General features: G+C 33.7%; 1 protein-coding gene across 1 annotated transcript in view; it reads left to right on the top strand.

Annotated features, from left to right (window-relative positions):
* LOC108686408 overlaps nucleotides 1-23,603 on the top strand; it is a 51,699-nt gene that overhangs the window by 6,820 nt on the left and 21,276 nt on the right. The window contains exon 3 of the mRNA XM_018191710.1: nucleotides 22,933-23,329. Within this exon, the coding sequence (XP_018047199.1) occupies nucleotides 22,933-23,329 (397 nt within the window). The remainder of the gene's footprint in view (nucleotides 1-22,932; nucleotides 23,330-23,603) is intronic.

Below are 23,603 nucleotides of genomic sequence, written 5' to 3'. Positions count from 1 at the left end.
TTAAATTATTAATAAATTTTATTTTAAAACTTTAAAAATAAAATTTTAAGATTTTCATTTAGAAATTAATTTTTAATTAAAATGTAAACTGTTTTAAGAAATTAGTATAAACTGCAGCTTGAGAGTGCATTTTATTTCTGTAATTTTTATAATTTATTATATTGTTATTTTATTGTTATGTAAACATTTACGATAATTTAGCATTATTTTTTAGATTATCGTCTGTTAAAATACATTTCCCTCTGACATCTGTATAAAGATAAGATTAGGTATGCATTTTCAAGTTCCGTATTATATTTGTATTTTATTCTTCATATTTAAAATCTTTGGTTAGTAATCATGCATCAGCTATACTTGGATTCGCAAGTATTCGATGAAGTAGGAAAAAATATCTACATACTTACAATTACATGATATATCGCAGTTCAGGTTTATAAATTTTACGATATCAATAAAGCCCCGATATCTTTCAGCTGACAAAAATGGTGAGTTAAAATCGATAAACTAATCTGTATACAATGCAAATGATCTAATTAACAATTATGATTATTACATTTCACTATTACCAAAACTTGGCGCGCGCGTTATTTGAGCTGTTCCCGGCCGAATGGCGTCCTTCCGATCTTATGTCTTAACTTTTATTAGAGAATTCTATATGTAATTGCACCTTCAAATTAAGAAGAAGGAGAGGTGAGTGACGAGTGGATTACAATGGAATTATATATTCTTCTAATGAAATAAAAATGTGAATTTCTCATGTAGTCATTATAATTTAATCTATTTATTTGTTGACACATGCCAGGCTGTGTAGCAGATTATTGCATAAACTCTGCTAAAAAGAGTTTTGAAATGTGTCGTTTTCATAAGATTAAAACGATCAAAAATTTGTGCTAAAAGTACAGAATGACAAGATGGCTTCATCTAATAATTCAGTGTTATGTGAGGTTAGAAAAATCACAAAAGCAAATTCTTCATTAAGAATTTGCTTTTGTGATTTTTATATAAACAAATTTTACACAATATACATTAATAATAAATAATTATTAATGTATATTGTATATTATTCTAGATATATTTTAATGCAGAAATGTTTTAATGCAAAAAGGAAGATAAAGAGGAAACATAATTGTATATTGATTTATTATATTACTTTGTATTATTATGGAATTCTATCGTCACAGAAAAAGTTTTGGATATAAATTGAATATATACTGTAATAAAATACTTATATATATCTAATGAACAATTAAATATACTTTTAAAAAGTTCCTAAAATCCTATTTTTAAGTTTATTCATTCTCACACTGTTTATTTTTAAACAAATTTTATTTTCATTCTTTGTATTTACTTCTTATTTGTCATGCTTCTTTTAATTTATTCTTTTAATTTATTCTTTTAATTTATTATGAAATTATTGGCCCGTATTTAGAACGTGCTTCTATCTCTAAAATAGGATCTAATTTTGAAAAAAAAGTTGTCCAAAAAAGTTATTGTTATAAATTTTAAATTGATCGAAATCGGTTGAATAGTTGTACATCATTATTAACAATACAATTTTTTAATAAAAATTATTAAAAGTACTTATAAAAAAAGTGGGGAAAATGCGAAAATTGGTTACAATCATTTGTGACGTCTCGATTCGGTAATTTTAAATTTTTATCATGATATAATGTTTATAAATCGTTTGTTTTGCATGAAAATAAGTTAAAAAGTAATGTTGCAAATAAATAACGCAAGATTTATTAGAGTTCAATCGAATAATCTGCCTAAAATGTGTCAGTATTAATGATATCTGATTTTTTTCTGAAATATCTCGATAATCTGTAGAGAATTGATGACGAGCAGAGGTCGTTTGTTCGTTAAGAGAGAATTTTGATTACTCGCCTGAGCTCTCTTCAGTTTTTTTTCATAATAATCTGTCTGATATCCGTTGCATTTCTGTTTTATCTTGGTTCGTTCGATGTCAGATCGGGAGGAAGAACTTTTTCTATCAAACTAATCTCAAAGTGCAAAACAATTTACACGAAGCTCTTGGTCTCCCCTTCGGGAGAAAAGCCGATAACTCTATCGATATTCATCAACGAATACGACGATTGAAGAATATAGATTGGTCTACAGTTAAGAGGAATAAAAGAAAAAGTAACTCAGATACGGAAGACAAATCTTGTAAGAAAAATCTACAGTGTGCGTCAATGGAAGAAGTCCTGATCGAACTGGTAAGAATGTAGCTGTCGCAGAAAAATCAACAACGCCGGTCAAGCCTATTATATCTTATTATCAAAATAACAATGAAAGTCTATACATGTATGGGTGCAACTGGCTGTTGGAGAATAACAATTCTAACCGAGCTAATAGATTGAGTCCATTTAAAGTAGGAAAATTAATTTACAAAAAGTTTAACAGCATAAATTATATATGCAGCAAATTTAAATCTAGAATAGAGATCAAATTATCAGACTTACATGAAGCTAACCTGTTAGTAAAGGAAACATCTTTTGAAGATAATGGCTTGAAAGCTTTCATCCCCAACAATAGACTATGGTATTAAGAAGAGGTTTAGTTAAAGACATTGATGAAGAAGAAATTCAAGAATCTCTAATTTCGGAGTTTAAAGTTCTGAAAGTTAAAAGACTTAATAAAAAAAAATAGACATTCAAATAGGCAAGAGAACCCAAATGAATTCCTAAATTCCCTTGTGATCACCTTTTTAGATCAAAAATAAGAAAGAAGTATTTTTATATTGGGAGTACAAATTAATTCGATCCGTTTCTTTAAAGATAGCTCCAGATGTTGTGAATGGTTCATAGTGACAGCTGATTTTGACAGTTTCAGAGAGATTAAATCTGCTAATAATATTCAGTTTATATCGCTTTGAATTTCATATAAAAACCTTGATTTTTACTGTGTTTAAAATTTTGTGTCGAATTTTGTGTTACTCAAGCAACATTTGCGGGAGGTTTTGATTTTCTGCTTTAATTGGAAGAAAAGTGCGACTGAAGCCCATCGAATGCTTATCGAAGTTTAGAGTGGTGACACTTCTCCAACTGATAAATCATGTAGAGAATGGTTTTGACGTTTCAAGGATCGAGATTTCAGCGTTGAAGAGCGACAAGCTTCGCTCTGGACAGCCAAAAAAAAATTCGAAGACAAAGAATTAGAGGCATTATTCGAAGAAGATCAGAGTCAAACGCAAGAGGAGCTTGCAGAATCATTGAAGGTAACTCAACAAGCCGTTTCTGTACGATTGAGAGCCATGGGAATGATTCAAAAACAAGGAAATTGTACCTTATGAACAGAAACCGAGAGACGTTGAAAGGCGATTTTTCACTTGCAAACAGCTGATTCAAAGACAGCAGAGAAAAGGTTTTTTGCATCGGATTGTGACTGGAGATGAGAAGTCGATATTCTACGACAACCCCAAGAAGAAAAAATACTATACTAAGCCCGGTCAATCGTTGCCATCGATCTCAACATCAACATCACGGCCGAACATTCATGGTTCGAAGATCATGTTTTGTATTTGGTGGGACTAAAAGGATCTTGTTTACTATGAGCTGCTGAAACCTAGCGATTCCATTACGGGCGATCGATACCGGTTACAATTGATTCGTTTGAGCCGTGCATTGCGAAAAAAACGGCCAGAATACGAGCAAAGATGATAAAGTTATTCTTCTTCATGACAATGCTCGGCCTCATGTCGTTAAAGTCGTAAAAAAATATTTGAAAACGCTCAAATGGGATGTTTTACCGCACTCGCCGTATTCTCAGGACATTGCTCCTTCTGATTACTGATTGTTCCGAAAGATGCAGCAAGACACCGATTCACTTCTTTTGCAGAAATCGAAAATTGGCTCCAAAATTGGATCGCCTCCAAAGACGAATCATTTTTTCGAGATGGAATTCGAAAATTGCCTGAGAGATGGAAAAAAGTAGTAGACAGCGATGGATAATATTTTAATTGATCTGTTCATTCATTTTGTTTTGAATTAAATGCACAAAAAACGGACCGAACTAATTTGTATTCCCAATATAAAATCAAGATTGAAGAACTTTATATGTTCCTTCCAACTATTTGCTACAACTATTTTAGATTTGATTACTCAAGCATAACTGTAAAGGTAATGCTAAATATAGTAAGTGTGGTGAATTAAAGCATAACGAAAATTGCGCTACATACTCTCCTAAGTGCGCTAACTGCAAGAACGACCACATCTCTCTATAGATAAGGAGTGTATTGTATATCGCAAGGAGTATGAGATTAAAAGATTAATGGCTTTCGAAAACATGGCTATGGGGGACGTGAGGAAGCTAGTATATATAATAGTTTCAAGAAGACTTTCAGTTCGAAAATAGAAGAGTTTCTTTCTTTAAAGGAGAAGTTATTTATTCCCTATAACGAAGTTGTCAAGGGTTAGAAGAATCAGCGCCAATCTACTCAGCAAAGAATCCCTAATTAATCTCACAATCAATCTTCGGTTAACCAGTTTTATAAATTTCAAAGTGCAAATAGCAAAGATTTTATTGGTAATAGATAAATAATATTATCTTCAAATGGGCTGGCCTTATTAAAAGATGTAAGGAATATTTAGAAGATCGCCGGTATCATCAACGAAGAAATTGAAAATTGTCCATTGGATAAAAAAGTTCCTACTTCGCAAGAAAATCAGTTCTAGAACCTTCGTCCTCAAGAATTTGATGAATTCATCCGAATCCAAGTCAAGTAACAACGAATTATAATAAAAAAAATCCCTTAGGAAAATCCCTTAGTAGGAAATTTCCTAATCTTAAGAAATCTTTTAAGACTTATCTAAAACCATCCAAAAAAAAATCTCACAAATTTTTCTACGAAGAAATAGTCTAACTGAAATGTTAAGTATGAAGTCATATTAATTTAAAAATTCTTCAGTGGAATTGTAGAGGTCTGAGAAGAAAAATTTACGAACTGGAAAAGTTTGCCACTGATTGGGATATCGTCATGCTAGTTGAAACCTTTTTGAAGCTGGACCAGATTGATTTCCATATCAATGGTTTTGAAACTGTCCGTTTTGATAGGCTAATTGATAGAGGGAGAAGAATAGCATTTTTGGTTAAGAAAGATCTGATTTTTTATTCTATTACATTAGATTTTAATCCTAGGGCTATTGAAACAGGGGTCATCTCATTATCTATTTCTAATGAATGTATCACTTTAATATCATGCTATCAATCACTCGCGAAAAATAACATTGCTCCTGATGAGTAGATTTTTCTAGAATCAGTAAAAAAACTGGGAGACAAATTCCTCATTGGGGATGATTTAAATGCACATCATGGTTCATGGATAGTCATAATTGTTAGAATGGAAATGTTATTTACAACCTTATTAATCAGGAGGATTTCATTATTATGAACAATGATAACCATACTCATATTTCAGGATTTAATTACACTGAATCTTGCATCGATCTGATTATCGTGTCAGTATCGCTAGCTCTCGACTGTGATTGGGTGATTGAGTCCGATAACTGAAGAAGCGACCACTAATCAATTTCTATTTTTTTTATGTCGTAGCGGAATACGTTCCAAAACCTCAAAATAAATTCAACCTAAAGAAGATATTGATCTAAATTCAACGAATTCTGAGAGGCTAATAATATTTACTCCTTTAATTCTATTAATTTTCTTAATTCTTATGTTTGCGATAGATATTCTTTTCTAATCAGTTTAATTTATAAAAGCTTAGAGATTTCGTTATCTAAAAAAAAGATTAATAAAGGAATAGATCAACTTATCCAAGAAGAAAAAAAGAATTCCGGCAAGATGATGGAATGAAGTCAATTTTATTATTAAGAACATTGGAATTGGAGAGAATAAGGCGGCGGTTACGGAAGCGTTTAAGCATGTGTCATATTTCCGTAGGTGTTAGGTGGTTCAAGGATTGATAGTATTTTTTCCAGCCGCTGTGTTTAGCTTAGCACACAGAATATGCCGACATTGACACTTCAGAGAGGTAGCATTCTAATTGTCTCACGTGGGAATCTATTTGAAAGTTTTTTTAAGAGCTCTGCTGCGGACCTTAACAATCGTAGTGCACCAAGGGGCCGACAGAGGACTCCTGTTAGTACGAGATTTGAAAAAGCAGGAATGATTCTGTATTGAATTAGAAGACGAGAACCTTTCAAAGCTATTAGAAATCAATTCGAAGACAGTTAACGGACTGAGAAATAGTGTGGGCATTGTCGTTAAGATATTATTTAACTTCAGATCATTGAGATAAGATAAGATTGAGCTTGTAAGAAAAAGTCTTGACAGATTTAACTAAAGAATTGACCGAGACCTTGATAAGATGATGATCACTTCCGCAAAGATCAGAGGAAATACGTGTGTCGCATAAAGAAACTAGGAGAACCTAACGCTAAATCAATGGTGGACGGGTTTCTGAGGAGAGGAGGATGAAAGTAGATGTGAATAAATGGAGGGTTGAGAATAATCAAATGCTGGTCGCCAATACTCTCGTAAAGAGCTGTCCAATGTTCGTTCAAGGAGCTCCCCATAAGAATGGTGAGCATTAAGTCGCCGAGAAGAATGGCTCGTTAATCCCGATGAAAGATATAAGGTGAAGGCAAAAGGTTGCTCTACGCGAGGCAGATAAATTAGGGTGTCTGTAGGCACCGATGATGACGAGATAAGAGTTGTTAAGAGAAAGTGATAGTCCAAGCCTCCAGCGATAGTCCAAGTTGGATGAAAGATCAAGGTGGAATAGGCAATGGGATTGCGAATAAAGACAAGCATACCTCTTTTGCCTTCTGTATCCGCATCAACACGGATGAAGTCAAAGCAGCAAATGCTCGAAATCGAAAAACAGAAAATCACGATCCTCCTTAATACATGTTTCAGCTAGGAAGATAACGTCGAAATGCGTAACCATATTTTCGATTTCGGCTTTCTTCTCAAGTGCTCCGCGGTAATTCCAGTATAAGGAATGAGCCATGATACATAAAAAATTGAAATGGAATATACAATAAAAAATTAAAAAGATTATGGTGAGTTAGCGTTGATAAGAGATTGTAGAGAGAATATTGTACAGAGAATATTGTTGAGAATATTGTACAACCTGAAACTGAATTGTGAATTTTTGAGCGATTCTAGAATATTGTTCGCTAATTGAGAAAAAAGAGAAAACAAAAGTTGGATGAGTTGCAAAAAAGTCCTGATGATTATAAATCAAGAGTCATAGTAAAGAGTAATATGGGATTCGATGTTGAGGGAGGACAGAAGAAACGGAGAGAAGAGAAGGAGGGGAGAGGAATAGAAGGGATAGAAGGAGGAAAATGTTAGGATTATGGAGAAAGAATAGAAGGATCGCCAAGTTGGGTAATTTGTCGTTAGGAAGAAGAAATAATAAAGAAATAATAAATTGTGTAAGTCGCAGAGATCGTTTCTAGGACTACCAGGTGTATAAGCTTAAATCCGCTGTTTGCTCATAAGTGGCATTAGTGAGCGTACAAAGCTACCCTGGGCACACAACACACTTTTTTTTATGTGTTTGACATCAACATTAATCAGTGCACATCATCAGCAATTTCATACAACATCATACATTTTTTCTTTCGTAATCATGTCTAATTTTTTGCTAAAAAAAAAAAGCATATGCGGGAAGCTTTGCTTTTCTGTTTCAATTTGAAGAAATCGATTGCCGAATCGCATCGAATGCTTGTGGAGGCCTATGGCGACAATGCTTTATCGGAAACAACGTGCAGAGATTGGTTTCGCCGGTTCAATGACAACAAAAAAGAAAGTCGTTCCTGCATCGGATTGTGACAGGCGATGAAAAGTGGATCTATTTCCAGAATTTTAAACGCAAGAAATCTTGGGTTGATCCCGCCCAATCATCTACATCTTCCTCAAGACAAAATCGCTTCGGACGGAAGACGATGCTGTTTGGTGAGATGAGGAGGGTGTCATCTACTACGAGCTGTTAAAACCTGGTGAAACTGTTAATGCTGACCGCTATCAACAACTGATCAAATTGCACCGTGCTCTGCATGAAAAAAGGCCGCATTATCGGAAAAGACAAGCTGATTTTCCTCCACGACAACGCATCATCGCACACGTCAACAATGGTCCAAATCTACTTGGAGACACTCAACTGGGAAGTGCTATCCTATCCCGTTTACTTACCAGACCTGGCACCTTCTGACTATCACCTGTTTTCGTCGATGGGCCACGCGCTCGCTGAACGGCACTTCGATTCTTACGAAGACGTTCGAAAATGGCTTGAGTGGTTTGCCTCGAAAGATGAGGAATTTTTTGGTATACACAAATTGTCCGAAAGATGGAAAAAATGTATAGTTAGCAAGGGCAAGTACTTTGAATAAATTTGTTTTTGCTTCCTAGGAAAAAAAAATGTGTTTTTCTGACTAAAAAACGGCGGATTTAAGCTTATAAGCACCTGAATACATGAGTAATATTCAAGAGAATTATTTTAATGTGACGGGATCCAACATGCGGAAATGGGACACTATCACACTCGTGGACGACACCGTCGCGCAACTGTGCACGATTGTACAATAGGAGCATAGAGGGGCGAATTGCGCTGAATCTGCGTATGTGCGATCGTTAACAGTTTGGGAATGAACAAATTCGGGGATGTGTCCTGGAGGTTGAGATGTTGGTAAGAATAAGAACACGAGAAGGATAAATGGATTTTAAAAGAGGAAACTCCTTATAATTAAGAGGATTAGGAGAAGAGGAGTTGGACGAATTTAGAATGAGCCACAAAATATGAAATATTTTCGGTAACCGCATAGGCATAAATCTGCTTCTGCTGCACATATATTGGGCACTTGGGGAAGGAGGGAAGATACTCCCTTCCGTAGTTGCACAAAGGTGCCATCTATTGACAAGAACAGTCCTCAAAATTAGGATGTTTTAGGGTATCCACATATTTAGATTTGCTTTTGTAAATCAGCACTTACGTATCCATATTGGAGGCATGAAAAACACATGAGTACTCTGGGAAAACCGGAAAGTTAACGTAGAGATAGGTTATAAAACATGGTAATAATTGTCTGCGAAATTTAATCATGACAGTGCGTGAGGGAATAAATATAAACTCTCCATTTTTTTCATTCCTTGATATTAAAGAACGAATAGAATTTTATAGGAGTTGAATTCCTTAAGAATATCATTTTCAAAGACGTCTAGAGGTTCTTCATTCTTAATTATGCCGGTGAGCATGATCCGAAAAATCGGGATAGAGGCAGTCCATTTTCTGTAAGTAGTGGATGGTCAAGAATCCGATTGGTATCCAATGAGTTTTTAAGGCTGACCGCGATCTTGTTACTGATTAAATCTTCCAGAAGATTTAATCAGTAACGTCGTTACCCACAATATGTGCTATGACTCGTGCCACAGTAACCGATCTCAGATGGGTATCCCCATCTTCGCTCAAGACACGTCGCACAAAAACATTATATGAGGGAAGATTCCCTTTTCTGTAGGTAATGTTCTTCGCAAGAGTCGCGATCCGAGATTTGCGAACCTAGGATCGTACCTTGGGCGAGGCTATGTACACGTCTCTCCTTTCGCTGTCGGAGAAATTCCAGTAGCAGGAGCAGCCGCCGGGGAGAGAGAAGGCCCGCCGCGTTCGGAATGCTGCGAAAGAACCTCAAAATTATTACTAACCTCCATGTTTTCCTCACAATTGTTTTCATGTAGAAAAGCAGTAGTATCCGAATCGAATTCGGAATCGTTTTTCAAAGACGATCGCGATGACGAAAAGGCAAGGATAATGAGGACAATGTTTGAGGCTGCTTTTCCTTTTGCTTCTTTTTTTTGTTTTTTTTTTTAAATTATTGGGTCCCTTACCCGATTTTAAAGGCACGACCGAATCCGATTTCCTCAGAAAAGTAGTAGCAGGGGACAGCATAGTGCGAAGCGGTGACGACAAATCGGCTGCGCGTCCTGCACGCTTAAAAAAAGTCTTCAAGAGAAATCGAACGAATATTGGTCCGTAATGGCAAATCTCCGTCCAAATCGGGCGGACGGGGGCCCCCTAGTTCGCATGGCCAAATCGGCGAATACTAATTGACAAGTGCAATTAAATAAGAATACCCACAAGAAACTCTTCGAAATGCCTTTGAGAAGAAAGAAAACGAATCTATGCTGAAATAGCACGCAAGACATGTTGATAATCGCGCAGACGCAGTAGGAAAAGTCGGCAGCTCATGAGCGAATCCAGACATAGACTCGATTAGACATGGATTAGACATGGACCGATCGGACAACGCTGCGTTAGGATACAGACTCGATTGCACACAGATCCGATTACGCATTGACCTGATTGCCTACCAACCCGATTGTGCACCGACCTGAATGTGCATGGATTCAATTGCGCACGACCCGATTGCACACTATTCTTATACCTCACTGTCTTCATGGATTCCAGAAATATTTCAAGCGAACATTGTTTACGCATCTTCTAGACGGTTAGGCCTCAAGCGAGTAAAATGTTTTTTTTTTGTTCAGAGCGAGATAGCCTGACTTCGCAACTAGTACTTATCGATAAGTACGAAGGCAAATTAATAAATTCTTAGAAAATCTATCTATCAGAGGGCACTCGCAGTGTCATGTCACATTACTTTTTGACAAGTAGCATCTCTTAGCTGATTACTGTCAAATTTTGAGCGGCATTCATCATGGTTTCATTTCTGTAGACGATTAAAGCGAATAATCTTTGTATTTTTTGCAAAATGAAAAAAAACGAATTTCGTGCAGTGATCAAACATCTACATATGAAAGATTTAACGCCGAAAGAAATCAAAGTCGAGTTGGATAATGTTCATAGCACAGCGTTGTGACTGTGAAACCAGCGTTTGCGATTGTATATAATTGAATTTAAACGTGGTCGTGCATCCACATGTGATGAACTTCGTCCAATTGAGGCTGCTACGCCAGAAATCATCGACAAAGTCCATATGATATTGTTTTGACTGATCGACGAGTGAAAATGCGTGAGCTTGTTGAGAGCATATCACATGGTACAGTGATTTCAATTTTGCACGAACAATTGGGTACGAAAAAGCTATCGGCAAGATGGGTTTGCTCACTGTGGATCATAAGCGCGACCGTGTGACGATTTCAAAACAATGTTTGGAGATGTTTCAAATATCCAGATGAATTTCTGCGTCGATTCATTAATGTTGACGAAACATTGGATCTATTACTTCACATCCGAGACGAAGAAACAGTCAAAACAATGAACTTCATCGGGTGAACCAGCTCCGAAGAAGGCGAAGACCATAAAGTCGGCCGGAAAAGTGATAGTCACATTTTTTGGGATGCACACGGTATAATTCATATCGATTACCTTCCGTCGAAGTAAATCAATGGCGATTATTACGCAGCCTTATTAAATCGTTTCAACAACATTTTAAAGAAAAAATGTCCCCATTTGGTGAAGAAAAAAGTGCTTTTCAATCAAAACAATGCACGGATTCATATGTGCCCGGCTCGATGACCAAATTCAACGAATTCTCCTACGAATTGCTTCTCCATCCAGCATATTCGCTAGATTTAGTCCCCTGCAACTATTTTCTGTTTCCAAACCTGAAGAAATGGTTCGGAGGAAAGAGATTCACCACCAGAAAGCAGCTCATCGCCGAAAAAAAGGCTTATTTTGAAGGGTTGGACAAATCATATTATTCGGACGGCTTGAAAAAGTTGGAGAATCATTGGATCAAGTATATCGAACTGAAAGGAGACTATGTTGAAAAATAAAAATGAATCGATCAAAAAAAATGTGTTTTACTAAAAACTTATTGACTTGTCTTCGTATTAATCGATATATCTCACTATCTACATAATAGATTTTCTAATCTCAACAATAGTACAATTATAAAAGTTGTGCGCCCCTTTGCAGAGAAGGGGAGGAAGGGTGAGAGTCGTTTTGCGTAGATATATATTTATTTATTTATATTTTTTCATTGTCTACTAATATTTTCCCCTTTTTTCCGATCGCTATTGCGTTTGATTAAGTCTGTGTGCAATCGGGTCGGTGCGCAATCGAGCAGATGCGCAATCGGATCAGTGCGCAATCGGGTCCTTGTCCCGCAGTCCATGTCCTAACGCAACGCTGTGTGTCCGGTCGAATCCGTGTTCGATCGCGTCTGTGTCCAATCGGATCTGTGTTCAATTGGGTTCATGTCCGATTGGGAAATACTGCCGTGTCCGATCAATAATATATGCAATCGGGACACTCTCGTTTCAAAAAGGTTCTGACCAGAAAATTTCCAGCATACGCAATTTGCTGAAGATCTAGGAAGGCCTAAAGCCAATTTATAAACTCTGCATAGCATATTATTTATTTGTTTAATGTATATTTTAGACGCATTGACAAATCGTAAAAAATCCCATTCACACTGAATCAAAATAGTCGTATTAATGAACATAATAGCCATCATTGGGCCAATGCCCCAGAAATCTATTTAAGAATATTTAAAAATTTTATTATCTTATGCTTAAATTCGACAAGTGATCTCTCCATTTTAGGCCTGAATACATAATCAATCCCAAATATTTGATCGAATTAGAAAACGGTATAATTCTATCATTTAATTGAACATCTATTGGAATTAAAAATTTCCTGGTTCTATGGAAAATTGTAAATTGCGTTTTATCTATTCCCCCCCTCCCTTCTCCCTCCAAAGATAAACTTCAATATGTATAAATGTGCTCCTATTATAGGAGCACTTTTACTCATTTCAACGAGTGCGTTAGAGTGAGTAAATACTACAGTAGAAGCATTTTAGAGCATGTCAGAGCATGCGTCACGAACAAACCTTATGTGTTTGATACAGAGTCAAGATGAAAACTAGTGATTCGGCAGTAGAATATGTTGAGTTAGAAAAAGAAACTTGTGCCAAATCCGTGTAAAAGTTTGTCCGGAGCATAAAGTCAGAAATAAAGCGTACACTGTCTCAAGTTAACGAAGTTAACGAAGAAATTAAAAAAGTCGAGTATGTTTAATACCAAGACTGTGCAGCTTCAGCAGATAAATTATAAATTAATGGCTAAAAAGAAGAATAAATTAATATTAATGTAAAAATTATATGTGATTTTCAAGGTGATTGCAAACATATCATTTCTTTTTTAATGTGGATCACCGGAACGAAGAACCTGCATTGACAGCAATGGATTGTTATTGGAATAAGCCTTGATAGCACAAGATAGGTGCTATCAATGTTAAAAATATGAAAGCTATAGATTTACTGCCATCGAAGCCAAGTCCAGATCTTCCAGCTAATAATAAATTTCTGCAAACTTTTAAAAGAAATGAAAAAGAAAAACTTTGATTGTCAGTTTTCAAGGCATTTTTTATGTGCAGAATCACACAAAGATTTATCGATTTACTCTCTTTTGCTGAAATATTCTAACGCATTCACATCTAAAAATGCTGACACTTTTATCAATTTTGCAAGCATTAAAATGACAATGAAAGTGTGTAAAGAAATAGCAAAAAATACAATTAATTAGAGTGAATCTATTTTATGAAAAGAATTAAAGTATGGACGAATCACGCATATATGAAATAGTAAAACATCCCATGGTTCTTTAACGGAACAAATTATTGGTTCAAAATCAAAGATACTAATGCTATGGATCGTGGAAGACGCTTGCAAATGTTTATGCAAGAAGAAAAGGAAATTTTTTGTATGGCTAAACATGATTTTGAAGTGAATCACAGAATTATACTACTTTATACTACTTTAGTATTTTGCGTCGATTATGATGAATAATAACAAAAATTATAAATGAGGCTACGAGATTTTGGAAACAAATCTTTTTCCTTTATTCATCAGTGGAATAAAAAAAGAATTAAAATAGAATTTTTTATTGTATACATGTAAGAAAATATTAAATAAATATATAATTAAATTAATTTTCAACATTTATTGTGCGATTAGCGGAGACTGCGAATATTAATTAAACCAGCGAATGATAATGTCATCTACGGTATCTAATGAATCATGATGAATCGCAGTATGCGGCTTTAAAATTGTGGCTATTAAATTCTCTTTATAAAGCTTATGTGTTTCACAGATTTTCTCCGGAGGAAACCGCATAAACTTTATATAGAAAACACCCATGGAAACCTCAAGAATATTATTAAACTTTCTTATTCTTCTTATGACTCGTTTCACGTGAATTTTTAAAATGGGCCCCTATTCTCTTCGAAAAGTATCGCACACGAAAACTAGGGAAATGCTGTAGTATATGTAACGCGTATTATATTTTCTTAATTTTTTGTATGCGATATTTTTCGAGAATAGAGGCTCTGGCCATTCGCCGAATTCTGATCACTTTTTTCTTCATTGGCTTAGAATTACTCAACACATTGGATAATCGAATAAGAATATATCCCTTTTTTTGGATTAAATGGTCAATATTTTTAAATCTTCTATCAGCCATTACAGTACAGTTATTTGAAAGTTAATTTTAAGTATTGACTCATTTCCACTCATTGCTGCATCGGAGATTCTACCACAAAAGCTTTCAGATATAAAGTTAATCAGTTTATCCGGTGTCATTGAAATCAAATACTTAATAATATTGCATTTCTTATATTCAGACCACATTACACTTTGATTGATCGCTTTGCTCCGCTTTTGTATTTCAATTTCCAAAGTCGATTACAGATTAAACATGGTTGTATTGAGCATGAAACGAAGTTTCGTCCAGTGAAAAATGACAATGAAATCGAATCGACGTCAATTCGTTATCGATTCGATGTCGATTCCATTATCATTTCTCACTGAGTGGCAGATTTTGTTTTATTGATTTTTTTGATGGCCAAATTATCAATTTTTATATAATGCGATATAATCGGAAGAGTTTTTCTAAATACTGTTCCCGCATTACTGGCATTCACTCCAAATTCATCTCCAAGTCTTGCAAACAAGTCGTTCAATTTAATTTTGCTAAGAGTTAAACAGATTTCTACTTATTTCTTTGCTTAATAATTCAATTTAAAAAAAGGTGTTAGTCTAGATACCCAAATACAGTTTTGGATTTTTTTCAATGATTATCATTTTCAAATTTCTTGCCATTTTTTTATATTCTAACATATAATTTTTTACTGCCTCTTCACTGGTTTCCTCCGAATGCAAATATTCATCCTCACAGTCATTTAATGTATCATCGAGAGAACTGCTGGTAAAATGGGGTACTTGTCAATGTACAAGATACAATAATATTTTGTTGCGTTTTCTATTCCGTTGAACAGGAAGCATCTTACATCTCATAGGTACTTTGTACATACTTGTTACGCACTACTTTCTAATTTTGTATATTTACATTGACATTCTTGAATTCTTGTTTTTCGTTATTCATTCAGTCGATTTCAATAGCTTGATTTTCGGAAACCGAAAATCATTTTGGCTACAAATAAATCAAGAATAATATTAGGGTAACTCCGACAAATATGCTGCGCTAGAATTTACGCTGCAGAAGTCAGAAAAAATAGAAAGAGTAGAGATAATTTTCTCGATAACTACTCTGTTATATTAGTATTGTGTTATGATTACAATTTTTTACTGTTAATATTAATGAAATTATTATGAGTTAAATCGATTTGTTACTGTGTTAAGTAGCGCTATCATAAATTATAATCTACATAAAATAATTACTGTAAGATGTGCAAAAGACTTATTTCGTGATACATAAGTGTAGAGAAATAATATGTTGTATATATGAGAATAAAGTATGTTGTATAACAAAATACAAATATGCTCTTTTATTCTTTGCTCTTATATTCTTTGTTTAGTTTGTTCTTGTATAATTCCATCTGTTTGGGATATATGGCATTTTTAACAGGCGGGATTTATGCCCAAAACATACAAAGTGCGCAGATTGAATTCAGTGCACTAAATACAATAAACATTACATGTACCTCATGTCATACTTGTAATATATGTGGAAAGATTGTTATTATTATTTATTATTTTATATACGTATTTATCATTCTTATTCTTTAATAAAACTTTATAAACGCATTTTATAAGCTAATATTGTATCATTTTATGTCTTATTTATATGCATTATTTGTAAATTTTTTATGAACCATATATACCTCTTCTTCTCTCTATGAATACCACTATATATCCCCTTATGGAATATACGGCAAAAATGCAAGGGTTTTAAAAAGTTCATTTTTTAATACGAAATATTTCGGATTTCTAATATTTTTTTCATAATAGTAGACAGTACACAGTTTTCACTGATATAGTTCGTTTACTTTAAACATAGTAAATAATACTTAATAAATTAACTTTTAATAGATACGTATATACCGGAGTTATCCTATGTGAAATTGAGTAAGAATTAATTATTTATTAATAAAGACGATTATTTCAATTATCAATATTAATATCGATATTCAAAAGTCGTAATAATAGGTTCCGCATATAATAGATTCTGTAATTTATTGTTCTCTTCTAGTGCTCTACTAATTTACAGAATTTCTTTTAATGTCTCAACTTTTTGGAACTTCAGTACAACTGAACGAGTTGATGTACTATGTGCACGCTGCCTGTCAGGTCGACAATTGAATTTTGTAGGCAGTACTCTTTTTTTTAAAAGTACTTTTTTTTAAAAGCTGCGTTGGGATCGAATCGCACTCTCATATAGTTTTATACGCTCTCTTGTAACGAAAAAAAGAATAATTATCACGTTTTGGTAAATATTTACATAATGTATAATTTATATTTATATTTAATAAACTTACGTTGAAATGATCTTCACAACAAAACATACTGATACTTAGAGATATGGAAAAAGCAACGCCGAACTATTTCAAATTATTTCTTCCTAATTTCTCCCTTTGGTACCGATAAAAATTTTAGAAAGGATAGAAACGGTTGTATTCTTAGACAATGATACAAAATATTACTTGTAATTGCGTTTTTTAGTTTTATTTTGCACATTTTCAATTGTATTATTCATTTTCAATGCTTTTGAAAGCAACTATCAAGTCCGTTGCCGAATGGTGTCACATCGCGATGCCATTATGATGCGCGAAAAAATGAACATTTCAAATGAAAGTGATTTTCAAAAGCGAATAATAAAATGTTTAATGATTTTTAACGACTTTTGTAAAAGTTATAGTAAAAGTTGTTTTTAACGTGGAAACTTTAATTTAGAACGAAAAACAAAATAGCGTGAAGGATCTAATTCTAGTATGCGTAACGTAAAACGTTATAGCATGTTAGCGCGCTAACATCATTGTAAATACGATCTGAATACAGGCCGTTGGTTTCTCCTGCGTTCAGCAAAACATTTGTTTTGCAATTGTTAAAAGGCTTCTTCACGCTGGTTGAATTATATTAGGTATAGTAAAAAGAAATCCATTATTTTTCCATTCAATTTCATGCAAAAATAATGGATTTCTTTTTACTACACCTAATATTTTTAGATTTAGAGAATCATTCCTATGATCTTATCTCAGCAGCATCTCATATTCATAAAACGGTTCTGTTGAACGCATCCATGTTAAGGCTATTCTACATTGGTCGTATGATAATCGTAAGCTTGAAGCTTATTGCTTCAGCCAATCTTCATGCTTCAATTTTAAAGTCGCATGATCGCTCGGTGAATAGGCCATATTCCAAAACCCATTGAAAAAAAGTGTTGCAATCTTTTAGTCCATGACTTACTTAAGGACTTCGACTCTTTCCTTCGGAAATTTTTATAAATTGAGAAGGGATCACCTTTCTACATTAATGCTCATAGTCCATGCGCAATTAATGACTAAAGCGGGAACTATAGACTCTTGCATAATATATAACACGTAATGCATAAGAAAATAAACCAATTAAAGTCCTCCGTTTCCTTCCATAAAATAAAGAATTCTGATTGAATTTTTTATGCTTAATGTTATGCGTTATGCAAGAGTCTATGCTCCCCGTCTTAAGGGTGTGATTATATATATATATATATATATATATATACGCAGTACAGAAACTAACTAGGGCTACATTCCAAAACTTCCTCTCCTAGAAAAATTTTACTCGAAATATATAGTACACGTAACATATACAATAGCATATAGAGTAAAATTTTCCTCGGAGAGGAAGTTTTGGAACGTAGCTCAGGTAATTATAGGAACCGCGCAAACCATGCCGTTTACTTCTTTTCTCCTTTGTTTCTTGTAGCGTGGTAAGCGATATGGACCAATGGTAAATTCACATTACTAAGAAAAATTCACTTTTTAATAGAATTATAATTGATTTAAATGCAATTATTAAGTAAATCCGTTGAAAAAAATAAGAGTATTGATGAAATGTGCATAGAAATAAGTTAATATATTTAAAAAAATTCATATTAAAGTTTATTTATCACTAGCCCGTACCGCTTACCGCGCTACATGTAAGGATGATGTCCCATGCAATGGATCGTGCGTAAGCGAATTCGCGTATCGCCACAGAATCATTCTCTTAGATTTGTTTGCAAATTTCGCAAACAGATCCGTTAAGAGAATGATTCTGTGATTGGCGATACGCAAATCCGCTTACGCAAGATTGGCTGCATGTGACATCACCATAATAGAAGAAAAAAGAAGCAAGTGATACGGCTTGCGCGATTCCTATAGTTACCTAGTTAGTTTCTTTACCGCGTACCACGTACCACGATAAATGTAATCGCACCCTGAGGATGCCGTCACATGCAGCATAACTTGTGTAAATATAACTTTCACCGACCAATTATATCGTTTCACTTGAACATCAGTTTCCGCCTAGTTATTTTTATGTTTAACGCTATTTCGGATGCTTCCGATAACTCAAGTTTGAGTTAGTTCCACTAGGACCGAAAAAATGATAGCCTTTAAAATAATATAACCACCTAGTACTTTCATGATTCATGACAACTCAACGCTGTCTTGTATGCCATGAGTTGAGTTAGTTAACTTATTTATGTTGTATGTATTTACTTAACTTATTTATTTTTACTCAATTTCTTCCCCTCTAGATGGGCATCACCTCGAATTGAGCATTACAGAAATTTACTTAATTACAAACAGAACAATGTTTACTACAGATAAATTTGTTGAAGAAACAAACAATGTTGGGTATGTATATTTTTCTTAAATATATACATAATTATATGAAAGCAGGAATAAAAATAACATTATTACTTTTACCATTTTTTTCTAATAACGATTTGGTAATTTACAAATTTTTATGACAATAACTAACTTTAAAGTTGGAAGAAGATAATTTTCGAAAATTAATTTATCATCATCATACATTTATTGGAAAAAATAACTCATTACTTGGAATGAATTAAAGATAAAAGTAACAACTCGACGCATTAAAAATAATAAGTTATTTTTTTTTAAATAAATAATGCATAGTGGTGACAAGTTACTTTTCAAAAGTGATTTTTCTAATCTTAGTTTTTGTAACGTTATTGTCAAATCGTTATTATAGATAGTATAAATAAAAATGATGACAGTTCTTTTTCTTGTATACAAGTTTTAATTGTCTATTCAAATAGTAACATTTTTTTAAATTTAGATAATTGCAGAGTTCAATGGACTGATGACATGACAAAATTATTGTTAGCAGAAATATAAAAAAAACATAGAAATCTCTACAAATTTTTATGGAAAATTGAACAAAAATGTATGGAAAAATATTGTTATCTATGAACATCCATGAATATAACTGACTTATATGACTTATAATTTGACGGCTGACAATTATTATATTAAATGAACCAGTATGAAAATACCTTGTACATCCATCTCTTATCTAGAAATATTTAATTACAGTTAAATATTAAATAAATATTAAATAAATATTAAAAGTCAAGATATTAAAATAATAATTTAAACATAGAATAATCTAAACTAATAACATTATGTTAATTATATAACAAAAATGTTTTTGAATAAATTAAATAATTATAGTTAAATTTTTTCAATTTACAGTAATGCATTTTAAAATTACACGATAATTTTATATGATTGTAAAATTTAATCTTTTTGTAACTTTAAGTAAATTTAATCTTAGTATAAATTAAAAAAAGCATATTCCGTCTCACAATTTGTAAAATTTTGCGAAACTTGCTTACTTTTTATTGTTTCTCTGTGATTTTAGAACTAATTCACGTTCAAAAAGATCGTAAATAGATTAACTAACTCCATTCATGGAATATAAGGCAGTTGAGTTGTCATGAATCATGAAAATACTAGGTGATTATATCATATTTTCCAGTCCTAGAATTCAAATTTACGTTATCGAAAGTACCCTTTGTTGTTACCAAAACATGGTGGAATCACCATGCGTAAAATCTAATTTTTGAATCGTTTTAACTTATTCTATTCGAAAAATTGCACATTTTGCAACAGTACAATTATAGAAGTCGTGCACTGCTTTGTATCACGTGGAAAGTCGAAACCCATGTGGAATAATACAATTAGGAGCTCCGCACAATAAAAAAAACAGGGAATAAAGAACGGAGAATAAGAATTTCAACCTATCAGAAACTATCAGAATTGTATTCCACAATACATGATTTCTGATAGGTTGAAACTCTTATTTTCTGTTTCTTTTATTATGCAAAGCCTCTTACAGACCTCATTTTGCTTCTGTGACAGATTTCCTTACCTCAATAGTCATCAATTTTAACGCTTAATTTCTCGGATCATAGGGCAGAGCGATGTATTTTTTGCTAGATTCTTTCGTTTTATGCAAAAACGCTTCGAATAAGCTTAAGAGTGCTTTCTTTCTCTCTCACAAGATTTTCCGATTTTAATGATTCATTCGATCATCCGCTCACATGTACGCGATGGAAAGACGCCGATTTCCCATAAGGCGTACTTTTCGAGATGCGTAGATTACGAAATTCAATATCGTAAATTCAAATTTAACATTTCTATTAGAGTGTACAACACAAATTCTAATCAGCAATTGGTCGCATTTTTCTAATCTTCTGCGAAATATGCCCAATGTGAATCCCTTTCAGAAACGTATTCTAGTAAATAAAATATAATATATTCTAGTAAAATCACTAGAATACACAGGTTATGCCTCATGTGATGGTATCCTTGTTAAGCCCATTCTACAATAAGTAGCAGTAATGGATAAAGGAGTAGAAATCAACCAATCATAGTTGAATGTGAGAAGAATAACCAACTATAATTAGTCGATTTCTACGCCTACTCTTTAATCCACTACTGCTACTGCCCATTGTAGAATGGGCTTTATAGATACTGTAATGGCTCTTATACAGAACACAGCAACGCTTGCCGCGCGGCAGAAATTGTCGCATTAACCAATAATTCTATTATATGTTCTTAAGTCGGCCTCACTATGCAAAACTTCTAGAGATGATATAATATTACTTCCGCCGCGCGGCAAAAGTTGGATGGAATTCAACTTTTGTCGCGCGGTGGAAATTATATATTTATTACTTCCAAGCAAGCGAGACGTTGATTACCTATCGTGCCAACTTTTGTCGCGTGGCAAGTGTTGCCACGTTCTGTGCAGGAGTCATAACCCAGGATCTACAATAGAGTTTTAAGCCTTAAACCATAAGATATAGATGAATCATAGTCGAGTATTCTTCTCAAATTCAACTGTAATTGGTAAAGGTAAATTTTCACGAGCTGCTCTAATCGGTTCTAACCGCTTGATATTTGTCAATTTTGATTATGTAATCCTTTTTATTACTAAAATTATTACTAAAATAGCCGGTTTAAGCAGATCGTAAAAATTTACCTTAAATCCGTATCCTCATATGAGTAACAATGCTTTGACATCGAATGCTGATTGGCAAAAAATGGGTGATGGAGGTAAATTTTACTCTCAACCGGCTTTTCATTAATTAGCACTCTGTATCAAAACACTGTTGTTTGTATGATCCAGGCTAATTCCGACGAGCATTAAATGGAATGCAGCCATATAAGAATATATTATGTGAAATTTCTTTTTGAATTAAATTTATACATTCTGTCATTTATGCATGATATTTATAATTAAACATGTTGAATTTTAAATTTCAAAATAAATAACACACAGTGATACAGGCAGAGATATATTGTTTCCTTGTTACAGATTAAAAAGGTTAAGTTCGATATTTCTTGACACTAGAAAACGAGTGTTTCAGCATCGCATAAAAATACATCTTTTAGTCCGGATCTACAAAAGCTGTTTCAAGCTTTAAGTAAGAAATTGACCAATTACAATCGAATGCGAGAAAATTAATTAATTGATTCGTCCATTCTTTATGATTTAAAATTTAAAAATTTATTATAGATCTGAACCTTAGAGTGCGTTTAGATTCTCCACACTGGTACTTTTCGCTAGACTTCGCTAAACAACAGTGCTTTGACACAGAGTGCTAATTGATAAAAAGCTATAGAGTTATAGGGTTAAAATTTACCTCCATCACCCGTTTTTCATCAACGTTCGGTGTCAAAGCGCTATTGCTCGTATGAGGATCTGGACTTACTCATCCTAGTGACCCACCTGGTAAGGAATCTGTACGCAGCCCAATGTGTAAATGCATTCTTAAGGTATATTCACAAGCGTCAAGCAGCAGAAGCAGCAATCAATCAGTTGAGCAATACGCAGTGTATAAAAAATATTTTTTTACGCCTCACTATAAAAGTCACCTTGTTGATTGGTTGTTGCTTCCGCTGCTTGAAGCTTGACGCTTGCATGTGAATGCACCTATGTATATAGTCTTCTTCCATCATTGAGTGCGTTCGGAAATGTTGCTCGGATGCCTCCAATGCCTTAGATTTATCATCTTACCCTTATTTAATATTTGTTAATGTTGCATCCGAGCAATATTTCCGAACGCAGTCATTGCATCATTTATCGATTGAGAAAGATTAAAACAAAGATATCATTAAGAGATATGTTTCCTATTTCGATCTAACTAAAGATTCAGCCTTAATGGATCGGGACAAAATATTTGATGGAAATACAAAGATGTTCCTAATGAAACAAATTCAGCCAAGTGATCGTAACAGGACTAATAATATTAATCGCCACATAATCGAATTAAGCGACAACGATTCCAAGATGGTACTACGGCGGCAGTTTGGAGAAATGGCAGGACGCGGGAATTCAAACACACAAAGCAACGCATTGGATTATGAAAATATGGAAATTTTACGAAAGCTACCACCGGACACAATCGTGATACGGCAAAAAATGAAATCGGACATAGAGGATAGCGATTACAAGGAATTAATAGAAATGAATAGTAATGATAGCAGCTCGATTTCTGGCTGTGCTGATGTTAAAAAAGGAATTTCACGAGCTGTTAGAAACAAAACGTGAGAAATATAATATCAAAAAGTTATATACTATTATATATAATTTATATATGAATATATATATTCATTATATATATGTAATAATTATATAATGTATGTATTAACTTTGGTGTGTGTGTGTGTGTGTGTGTGTGTGTGTGTGTGTGTACGCGCGCGCGCGCGCGGGTGTGCACCTGTGTATGTGCATGCAACATACGCGCGTGCCTGTGTTGTTATGTATATGTGTATACAGAAAACAAACATAACTTAATTAAACATTTTTATATATTATTTT

This window comes from Atta colombica, unplaced genomic scaffold (genome assembly GCF_001594045.1).
Source record: "Atta colombica isolate Treedump-2 unplaced genomic scaffold, Acol1.0 scaffold18, whole genome shotgun sequence".
Classification (NCBI taxonomy): domain Eukaryota; kingdom Metazoa; phylum Arthropoda; class Insecta; order Hymenoptera; family Formicidae; genus Atta; species Atta colombica.
The sequence above is the reverse complement of the archived record's forward strand: the minus strand, read 5'-3'. Positions and strand labels throughout refer to the sequence as shown.